The 11,170-nt window shown below is 41.2% G+C and overlaps 2 protein-coding genes across 3 annotated transcripts; one reads left to right on the top strand and one right to left on the bottom strand.

Annotated features, from left to right (window-relative positions):
• Nucleotides 1-1,660: 1,660 nt before the first annotated feature.
• alg2 (ALG2 alpha-1,3/1,6-mannosyltransferase) lies at nucleotides 1,661-6,544 on the bottom strand. Of its 2 annotated transcripts, none has more exons than XM_079343903.1 (5): nucleotides 6,388-6,544; nucleotides 5,446-5,617; nucleotides 5,198-5,335; nucleotides 4,553-4,720; nucleotides 1,661-3,215 (listed from the first exon to the last, which is right to left on the bottom strand). In XM_079343903.1, exons 2-5 carry the CDS (start codon nucleotides 5,614-5,616, stop codon nucleotides 2,475-2,477), a joined length of 1,218 nt encoding a protein of 405 aa, XP_079200029.1. In that variant the 5' UTR covers nucleotide 5,617; nucleotides 6,388-6,544; the 3' UTR covers nucleotides 1,661-2,474. The 2 variants fall into 2 exon arrangements, with proteins under 2 accessions (XP_079200029.1, XP_079200030.1); XM_079343904.1 differs by lacking the exon at nucleotides 6,388-6,544 and adding an exon at nucleotides 6,239-6,379.
• A 155-nt stretch (nucleotides 6,545-6,699) lies between these two features.
• On the top strand, nucleotides 6,700-9,989 carry sec61b (SEC61 translocon subunit beta). Its single transcript, XM_079343908.1, has 4 exons — nucleotides 6,700-6,839; nucleotides 7,338-7,435; nucleotides 8,487-8,591; nucleotides 9,414-9,989. The coding sequence occupies exons 1-4, from the start codon at nucleotides 6,837-6,839 to the stop codon at nucleotides 9,499-9,501; spliced, it is 294 nt and encodes a 97-aa protein (XP_079200034.1). The 5' UTR covers nucleotides 6,700-6,836; the 3' UTR covers nucleotides 9,502-9,989.
• The last annotated feature ends 1,181 nt before the right edge of the window (nucleotides 9,990-11,170 follow it).

The raw sequence follows: 11,170 nt of genomic DNA, 5'->3' as shown, positions 1-11,170 counted from the left end.
CTGTCTGTCACGAACACTGCCAGTAGTTCTGTGTCTTGCTGCAAATCTGCTGTTGACACTTTGAGACACACCAAGTTCACGAGCAACATCTGACTGCCTGCTACCGACCTGAAGGCGAGCTATGGCCCAGGTGGCTCTGCTCATCCATTAAGTGATGTCGTGTGTTTATGGCTGCTTGAATGATGTACTGGGATACCCCCATATACCCCCAGAATGTTGAAATTGATGCCATATTAAAACACTGGCCCTAATATGTAAGGCTACTGTACACAGTGAGACCATTACGTGGAAAAACACAAAATGAGGTGTGTTTATCACCCTTATAGAATTGCCTCCTTATCCCAAAAATCACTGAAGTGAAACAAACACCTTATGTATGAAACCAAATAAGTACCTCAATATCCCTAACTTATTTTGAGTAGTGTAAGTCCACCTGCACTACTTTGACCTTTGGAGACAAATAATGTTCAACTCTGGTGTTAGGTGTTTCTTTTTTATTTCATCTGTTGAAATTGATGGATAAGATTTAATTCTTAATGATTGCTTTTCAGCATCTGAGCCGAAAAGAAAAATAAAGCACATGGTAGATTAAAATGAGGAAACTGGAGCAACATTGTTTCCTGCATAGAATGGCAAAAAAAAAAAAATGTATTTTTTTAAAGTATTTTGACATGTTTCTTCTGAAGCATGCCAACGGGGTTAACAATTAAAGCACAACTTGGATTTGTCTTAACAGGACATGATGAGGAGGAGTTCAGATATTCTGTTGAGTGCCCTTCTGAACTTTCACAGGATGGGATAGTTTTGCTAATTTTTGTGAAGCAATTAAAGCGGCTAAAATTAGACTGATGAGTATTCAGCAAATTAATTTCTTACATGCTTCGACTGAAAATCTTCTAATTATTGTGCAACTGTAATCGCTACCACATCCTGTCCTCCCCTTTTGTACTGTTAGTCTGTGTGTCTCTTTATCTCTCGTCCTGTCTGTTGTGTGTATGCTTGTTGTCTTTGTGTTTGTTTGTTTTGTATTCTCTTATACTTAACTCTCAACTTTTATTGCATTATATTTTGTTACTTTTGTTGTACAGTTCACGTCATGTTTTGGTACTTTCTTTCACTAACCACTAATCTTCACACTCATTTCTCCATCTACCTGTACTCTGGATGTATTGGTTCAAATGTGCCGTTGTGCCTTTTAGTTGCTAAGTTAACATGCATCCAATAAAACTCAGAAATTATTTTTAAAGAAGTTCAACAGTGAGCATTTTGCCACATTTGTTCCTCACGGCCAAGCTGGTAACAACCAGGTTGGTTGACTGAGACAGTAGTTGTGTGAAGAGAGTAAAATGTTATATCTAAAGCCAATTATCATTCAAATCAAATGTCGAGTATCCATACACATACGCCAATGCAGATACATCTGAAACTCTGCAAATGATATAGGATAGATACACAACTTTCAAATATTCCTGGGTGCCTCTAAACACAGACTTTTTAATAAGCTAAACTCAAACTTTCTGTTCCTACATTGTTTGTGAATGTTTGTAAATCCAGATAGTGCAGCATTAACAATGTTTCCGTCTGCATTCTCACCCACAGAACCCTTAAATCACTTTGATAAAGGCTAAAAAAAAAAAAAAGAAGTCCCCAAAGCAAAGCGTAAGAGTCAGGAAACTATGTGTCCTCTTGTTTATTAAGACTTCTGGAATGTCAATAAGAGCATTTCTATACAGTAGGAGGGCTGAGCAGGGCAGCGCACAGACACAGTGACCTTCTGCTATTCTCCTGCTAGATAATGACCCAGACAAAGACGTGCTGCCCATCAGCCAGACCTCTAATAAAGCCAGACACGCTCTATCATCTGCTAATAACTTGACGCTGCAGCAAGAGTCACAGACAGGCCAGCTTCTTCTGAATGAGAGGAGCGGGCGACAAAGCTCTTTGCGGACAGGAAGTAGAGGAAAGCATCCCGTTTATCGATCTGGTTCTGTGCAAAGGCTGATGGGACACAGTGCTAACTACATTCTTTCTCTTCTTCAGCCTGCAAACACAGAGCGACAAAGACTAAGAAAAAAAAAAAATTCACTTTTCATTTCACTCTAACAATCAATCCTCTTGGTTCGCTCATTTGCTGGGCTCTTTGTGGCTGTGCTGTTACACATAAAATATTACACACCCGTACACATGCATACTCTAGCAGCGGAGGTATTTTTCCTCAGATAGGGGAGGAAAACTCGTTACTCTTTTCTTAATTGGTATGAGATTCCATTCTTTTTTCCTCTCAGCAACCCCTCCAGGGGAATGCTGATTGATTGTCCTCTTAGTCCTCATAATACCCCTCTGCCGCCTTCCTGCATACACACACATTTCTCTGTTAGACGACGCACGCGTCATTTCCCAGCAGTCGTCTAAAGACAATTCACAGTTCAGTGGCAGATCATTTTCCGTCTTCAGACTGTCCTCCAACTTTCACATCACTGGCTCAGCCTTACAATGTACGCGTACAACTGGTCTGAGAAGGCCTGCAGAGAGAATTTATCTTGCACCCTCCTCCTCCCAGCTTGCCCCATGTCCCTGCGGAGTTGCGGCTCCCCCCACAGCCTCCCCATCACCTGAGAGAAGGCCTCTGCCGTGGGCTCGCGCAGGAAGCCCGTCTCCCCATCAGCGACGCTCTCCAGGGGGCCCCCGGAGTTCACCGCGATAACAGGGCAGCAGCAGTACATGGCCTCCACGGGAACTATCCCAAAATGCTCTCTGCTCGGGGTGTACAGCACGGCAGCGCTGCCCTGAAGCAGCGCCACCTTCAGTGAGTCGGAGGGGGAGCGCAGGAAGGTGACACAGTCATCCAGTTGGAGCTGTGCTGCAAGTTCCTTCAATTCAGTGTAATGTTGGACGTTCTCAGTAACTCTGTCATCGTAGCCCCCCGCCACCACCAGGTGAATACCTGCTCCCTGGCCAGGAATAAGGCTGCTCCTCAAAGCTGCGAGAGCCTCCAGAGCTAGCCCCAGATTCTTCTTCCTCTCGTATCGGTTCAGAGAAAGAAACAGGCAGGAGGTTCCCTCAGGGAGAAGCCCCTCCAGGCTCTGTGTCTCAGAGGACGGCTGGTCGAAGGTCCGTGTGTTGAGGGAGGGATAGAGGACATCTGTGTGGACTCCTCTCAGACCCTTAAAGGTCTCCCTAAAGACGCCTGCAGTGAACTGGCTGTTTACCAGAATCTAGGAAGAAGTATAGAGAGAGATTATTTCACAAGACTCTCACATATATCACAGGTGTTTTAATTCTCTGTGAGTGTGATCAAAGCCTGCGGACTTTGATTATCCTGAGGTCTAGTCTAACGTCGAAATGTCATTTCCTTTCTATCAGGGCTGTGAGCTCTTAACACTGTTCGCCGGAGGAGATGTGGCCGAATCACAATTTAAAACATCACTTACATTTATTTAAGCTGATGAAAGTGAGAAACCTTATATTTCATTTTAATTTTACTGCACCTGCATTAGTTTAAGTAGTTACCCAGAGATGAACTAAAGAAGAAAGAGAAGTTATCTCTCATGAGTTGTTTGAGTACTTCTTGATGAGATAGATATAAACTCTATGTGTATATCACACTGAGGGACTTATTAAGTGCCAAGTTACAATCTAATTTGTAAACCTTGTGAGTCTAATTTTTTAGACTCACAAGGTTTAGCTGACGGCTGACAATGTGTTTATTGATATTAAATTACACCGCAGCAGCACACACTCATTGAGAACAGATGATAGAATAATCAACCACTGGGCTTTGAAAAATGCCTATCAGTCCTTGGTTTAGTCCAGATGCTATCCTGTACTCCTCCCTTTTTTTTACTCTTGTACAGAAAATAAAAAGCTACACTTTTTGCATGACGGACAACAACAAAAAATATCAGTGTCTGTGGACACTTCTCAGTATCTATGAACAGAGCTACACTCATACTAAGTCTAAATCTGCTGTTACCTGATGAACTCCTGTATACATGTATTTAATGTTGTTCACTGTGTTTGTTGTTTCTGTTTTCTGAGTACCTGTGTTCGGTGTAGGGTTTTTTGTTTTTTTTTTTCATATTGTTCTCACCTGGCTGGGATACAAATTTCCCCTCGGGGACAATAAAGTTGAAGTAAATGTACTACTGTGTGCATCATATCTGTTTAAATAGTTTAATGTTTCTAACTCTTGTTACTGCTCTTTTGAGAAAAACTAAACTAAAAATAAGGCTTTGAAATATAAAGAACAAAGTGAATTCTGTGATCCTATTAGTTAGGGAAATAGATTTTGAATGTTCCTTATAAGCAGCTTACAGCCCCTGGCCTTTTCTGGAGTTAGCCTGAAATCCTCATACTCCCTTTGGCTATTCTCAAATCTCTGCATAAAAACACAGAACGTTCAAAGTACCTCACCTGATCATCCTATCCTAAACACATATGGCTTTTGACTATATACATATGCCATTGTGTAACATGGACACAATCCTGTCCTACACCTAGACAGTCCTAACCATTAACATGACAAAACATTCAACCCTCAGCTGTTACGTACCATATCAGCCATGCCTGTGGTGCGTTCCTCCAGCCAGTCGATGGGAGCGCGGTAAAGCTTCTTCAGGAGCGACTTCCTTTGGGTCAGCAGCTGGTCTGGGAAGTGACAGTAAAACAAAACCTTTTTCCTGTGACGTGACAACCGAAGCACCGGGATACACGCTGACACCTAGAGTAGATTCAGAGGGGATTAAATCCTAAACATAAACACAAACGTAACATAACTAAACAGCCAGCAAAATAAGTTCATGCTTAATGACCTTCTCTCAAGAATGCATCCAACTACTTTGCACAGCCGAAGAAAAAAAACTTTAAAGCTCTATCTTAATCCTGTTTTACATATTTTTATCTGAAAAATGATGTTCTCTACACTGTTATAATGTGTGAGAAAAACATGGCACCTGTTAAAGAAAGGCACCTTTGTTGATTTGCGTTCAAGTTAAAAAACAGTAGAAAATAAACAAGGGAGTGTCCACTTCATGGTATGGTTTGAGGGTGTGACAAAAGAAGGGAGACCCAAAGAGCCCCTGTTAACAATGGAAGCCATCCTCTGAGAGATTTTCACCAGATAAAAGGAGGCTTTGAAGAAGTCAAATAAACGCTGTACAAACAGACTGACGGGTAATATCTGAGTGAAACAACTCACTTGATCGCAGAAGATGACATCATACTCCAAGCCGCTGAGGAAGACCAGGTAGAAGGCCACAAAGATCATCCTCAGGTAGGCACATAGAGCATGAAGGTAACCAAACACACTGGTGGGTAGCCAGTCACCCACACAAACCTAAGAGGGTAAAAAGTAAATCATGTATGTGTGCGTCTTGAACTGAAAACTTCTGAGTCTCTGTATGTTATTTCTTTTAAAGAGAATGCTATAAGGTGTTGTTAACATACCACAGGTAGTTCTGGGTCCAGGGTCTCGGAGAAGCAGTGAGTTGGGTCGTAATGGGCCGTCCAGATCTGAACACTGCATCCTTTAGATTTCAAAGCCACTGCTGCATCCACCACCAGTCGCTCAGCTCCACCGATGCCAAGGTCAGGATGGAGGAACACCACCCGAACCATCTTACACAATAACAATGAAATAGGTTCAACTAAGTAATGTGTTTTCTGAAAACAGGATGCTGATTTGCAGACAGACCTGGTAATACTATTCATTACATATTTCTATTACTATATTATGTTAAAGGACGGACGGAAGTATGAGTATAGATAGTATACAGAGTAAATGACAGCACAATTAGAAGTTTAAAAAAACTGTTTATTCACAGAGTTTAAAAGATTTATAGAAGTGGCTCAGAAACATGCATAACAACCCCTACAGAAGATATATCATCCGAGCTGCAATATTATTATTACTTATTTTAACCTTGAATGAGTTCATGTCATTTCACTTAATGCATCCTAAAAGAGTTCCTCTAGCTGTCATAGTTTCTCTGTATTATAGAAAAAAAAAACTCAGGCAGACTCTAAATGGACGTAGACAAAGAAGAACTCTGATTCTGTGAGATAACTGAGTGGATATGAAACCTTACATTGATAAGATGTTGAATACAAGCCAATGTAGCAAGGAAAAAGTTAACCTGTTTTATAAAGCTAACCAGGTGGGTTGCTCTTTTACGCGGGTTGTGTGACTGAACAACACAATTCACCTGTAAAAAAATGAATCATAAGCAGTAATGATTACCTTTTAATCTACTGACCACCCGGTCCAACTTTAGAAACCTGTGATTATCTTCGTCTAAACGCTCGTAGAAGCTACCTCAACGTTTATGAAACTCTAGATTTAGGGAGCCATCTTGGCTCAACGTTACCATTGAAGTCAATGGTACTTACGCTTCTCGTTCGAACCACAATGGCGTCTGTTTCCCCTATGGTGCATCCCCGCTTCCTGTGAGACACGTCTCCTCAAACCGAGGACTGACCAATTATTCGCCATCAAAATAAAATATAATCAAACAACCCTACATTTTCACATAGAGAATTTACATGTGTAATATAATTTGTTTTTATAAAAATGTGAGTTTATAAGCTTTAAATTTAAAATGTGATGGATTCTCTCGGCGGTGAAAAACATCATCTGGTCAGGCATCTGCTGAGTCGCCTACGTTGGTCTTTTATTTTGCCGTCGTGTCCTTTTCAGACTAGCGTCATCTTTGTGGGCTCCTTCTCTCAAGTTTTGACCAATTCATACATCGACAGTGTGCTGCTCGTTTGACGTGGACATCAGTTTAAAGAGAGGCTCAAGTCGAGATTTCATATCCCGTCAGGACACTTATCACATCATGGTAAGAATCTCATCCTTATTTAAAAACATTAGGATTGTTAAAGCTAAATGACTCTGATTTGAGGAGACACAGAAGCTAGCAGCGCTGTCATATGTTAGCTGTCCCGCTAACAGTAGCTCTTCATTTGTAGACGTGGCTTTTTAAAAAACCTTTAAACACATTTGTTACTGACCCCGTACTGCATCTAATAACTACATGTACATGTCCACGTGTTTGGTTAAGACCCTGCATGTTACAATTTACTTTGAGATTAAAATCAATCAAGAGTGTTGGTTATTAGTCAGGCCTTTGACTGTCTGTCACCTTAATGAATAAGTCTATAGTAAAATGTAGTTTAGATATTCAGTGATCAAAGTGGAGTAAGTCTATACACATGAATGCTGTAGACTTTACTTGGCTGAAAGATCATTTCTGAATTTATTTGTTTTAGTGGGTAACAGATTGGGGATCCTCCTGTATGAGTTAATCACTGTCTGTGTGTTATTTCTCCTCCTTCAGCCTGGACCAGCAGCAAGTGCAACAAATGTTGGGGCGTCCAGCCGTTCCCCCAGTAAGACGGTGGCTCCCCGTGCAGCAGGCTCCACAGTCAGACAGAGGTACACAAACATTCAGAACAAAAAAAACCCAAAACTTCTACCTGTCTGTATGTGGATGGATTCAGTGTCTTCACAAGTTCACAAAAATGTGCAACAAAATCAAGGGAGGGACCAGAATTGATTGGTGCAGTCACCTAATGAATGAATATCTTACACAAAGGATTCAGTGGGTCACTGAATAATAATCAATAAATCAATCATTAATCGTATAGTGCTAATTCATAACAAGAGTATACAGGATATTATGCAGGAAGAGTTAGTGGTGAGAGGAGTATAAAAATGATGTGCGTTTAGTTCTGCAGTTAAAATGGTCAACTTTTAAAGGTTTGGATATGTAATGGCAACTCATTTGACCAACATTACCAAATTTTTTAATATTTTATTTCAACCCATCAATAAAAGAGCGTCTGTGGTGGTGTCATGTCTTAGTTGTGTATCCACCCGAGAAGCTGTTCTGCAGGCTTTTCCATCCATCTGTCAAATCTACAAGTTTGCCATTACTGTGGGGGGAAAAGGAGCCTTTGAAGACCTCTTCAAAATAAGCAATAAGTTATTCAACCATCCCAGCCTGATTACACTCAACATGTTTTTTCTTCAACTGTCCAAAGTACTGAACCCACCTGCTTGTGGCGTCCCACTCTTAAGAGATATTGATGGGTTCAGGAAACCCCTCTCCTGTATTTCTTGTTTGCCCCTCCTCTGTAGATTGGAGTAGCAAATGGATGTTGTGCTGTGGGCTTAATCAGTGTGTAATCACACGCTCGCTGTTACATCTCTCATTATCTATTACTATCCCCCTCTTCATTACCTCATTAACCTTCGTTTAATCTCATCACACGAGTGAAGCAACCATGATTCACTCAGCTCTTTAATCGCCGGCTACTGGAGTTACTTTACATCTTGAATACAGTTTGTGATGGGAGAGATTATCAGATTATTGTATGATGAGAATAAACAACATTCCGCTCGGTCCCTTGAGAAGTATTCGAACACTATAAGATCGTATCAGTTGTCATGTCCAGCATTACAAGCTTAGCTTTGTGTTCTACAGGAAAGCTACCAGCAGCGGCACACGCAGCGGTGGCAGGACCACGGGATCGGCAGGAACCGGTGGCATGTGGCGCTTTTATACAGAAGACTCACCAGGCCTCAAAGTGTAAGTGCTGTTTATAGAAGCAGTTGTGTTGACGCGCGCACGCAATCCCTCTCAACCACTCATGCAAAGTCCAGAAAATATACTTGTTAACAACTTTAGTCTTTGACTTCATTAACGTTGATAAACTCGCATCGTGTTCTAATCCCCAGGAGTTCCGACACTTGTGCTTTCAGTGTTATTAACGCTCATAAGGTACGAGAGGAGAAGGGATTGATTGCAGGAAATTGAGCAGACGTGCCTCTGCTGTAAAACTATTCCTCCCTAATCAGTGGATGTTTATATTTACACACACACAATTACGTGTTAGGATAGTAAACCTTTAAGAAAACTTAAAGTTAATAAAAGTTGTGTTTTGCTGCATCCTCGCCCAACATTAGAGCAGGCGTCCTGTCTGGAGGCTGAGGTCGGCCGTGTTTGATCGATGGGGCTGTGGTGGTTATTGAGTGTGTCTCTCCAGCAGTCAAAGGAGGGCACACGGTCCGTACAGTGCTGTATATCGAGTGTGTGTTTGTTCCTGCGTTAGACGCCCGCCTCAAAGCTTCATTAAAGTATCCACTCTGAAAGGTCAACTCAATTACAGCCTCCTGACAGGGAGAGGAGGGGGGCCGCTGAGGAGCTGGTTGGCATGGCGATGCTGCTGCTGAATGATGCGCTCCACCCCACCCCCACTCAGTCCCTCCTTCAGCTATAAGAGCCCCTCCTTGTTTTCCCGAAGCTCATCAATAAAATCAGCCACTCCACTAAGACCCTCAATCCGGTTGGGGTTACAGCAAATGATGGGATTTTGTGTGTGTGTTCATAAGTGTGTCTTTGTTGTTACAGAGGCCCTGTACCAGTGTTGGTGATGAGTCTGCTCTTCATCGCTTCCGTCTTCATGCTGCACATCTGGGGAAAGTACACCCGCTCTTAAACCCGACCTGATGATCTCTGACCTGCGCCTCAGCTTCTTAACATATTGGACCTGGACCAAAACAACAACACAACCTTACTCCCCTATTTTACTTTTCCACAATCACGACAACACAAACTGGATTTTTTTTTTTTCCTTTTTTGTATTTGACAATTTGATTACAAAAAAAAAAAAAAGTATCTCCATTGATGCTGGATTTCATCTTGTTGCTTTTGTTCAATCCCGTGATTTTAGGAGTTAATGGGCTGAGCAGGAGGACGCAGTGCTAGTTCACTTCACATGTGATCTCTGTGTATGGCCCTCCCACTGAGCAGCAACAGCAGCATGTTTACGCCACGTCGCGTGAAGGTTTAGTGCCGTGCCCAAGGACATTGTTGTTTTCAGGCCCCAGCAAACATTTCCTCTTGTTGCCTGAATTACATTTTTTTTGTTAAACACCATTTGTACAAATGTAATTGTAAAATTGTACAATAAAAAGGAAACATCCATTTGCATTGAAAGTCTTTTCTTAATCCAAATGTCCTGTTTAAGGAAGAAGACAAATACACGTTTAAGTAAGAAGTTGGGTTGCGTTTTCACTTTGAACCCCTGATTGTATATCTGCTTCACACCCTCAGTTGCCAGTTTTAAACTCTGTACATTTAGTCAAACAACATTTTTCATTCTATCACTTTTCAGAACAGGAACATTAAGTTCACAAGTGACCTGTAACTCAATGCTGTAACATATTCAAGCTTCTTTCACTTTTTTCCCTTTGGCTTTCATCACATAATCCTCTGGTTCTGCCTGTTGGCAATCACTCACATACTGTGTCATCTTCCCTACACGAGCAGAAAAGACCAGACTTGTCAATACGAATGTGAACAAGAAGTTTGACTGGCTCAAAGTGTAAACCTTCAGTATGCTTCTAAAGAAGTTTGGAGGCCCCAGCCTCAAAAAAAGGATAGCCTCAGGGTTTCCAATTGCCATCCCCACAGAAACCTTTTTTTTTCTGACGCTTTCAATAATTGCAGGCTGGCTAAATTAGTTTAGAGAATAGCAAGTTTAGTCTCTCGTGTCAGAGCAATATCAGAAGGCATAAGGCACGCAGAATGCCAAGAATTGTATGTAAATACAGAATATTACTTTTTTACTAGGTTTTATAGATAATTCTTAATTCTCTTTTCTTATGATCGTTCACTTGCTTGTGTATCTTACTGTATATAGAAGAATAGGCAAATGTTTTTTTTTTTTTAGAAAGCAAACCTGACATCAAATTATTCTATGCCTTTATGTGATTCTCTGAAAAATCCAATTAAAGGAACTTCTTTGTGCACATTTAATTCCTAGACATGATTGTTGATGCTCATTGAAATGCTGACTTTTTTTGCCAAGGTGTTTTACTCTCTTTTCCTGAGGGGGGCGCTGTAGACTGTTTTGTGAATATCTCTGGCTGAGGGGATATTGCGTTATAACTCATGTTCACATTTTTAGTGTAGTGAGAGTGTATCATTTATTAACCGTACGATGTAACATCATTGTGTAACCACACTTAACTGCCAGAACTAAATCATTCACGCTGTTTTATAATCAATAGCCTAGAACAAGATTATTTTGTTTTAAGTCTTTAAACCAGTGTTCATGGAGGGAAGCAGGTTTAGATCGTTAGGTTAAACAGTATGGAATGAAT

The sequence above is a fragment of the Symphodus melops genome (genome assembly GCF_947650265.1).
Source record: "Symphodus melops genome assembly, chromosome: 5".
NCBI lineage: Eukaryota > Metazoa > Chordata > Actinopteri > Labriformes > Labridae > Symphodus > Symphodus melops.
Note: the sequence above shows the minus strand (reverse complement) of the source record. Positions and strands in the feature narration are given on the sequence as shown.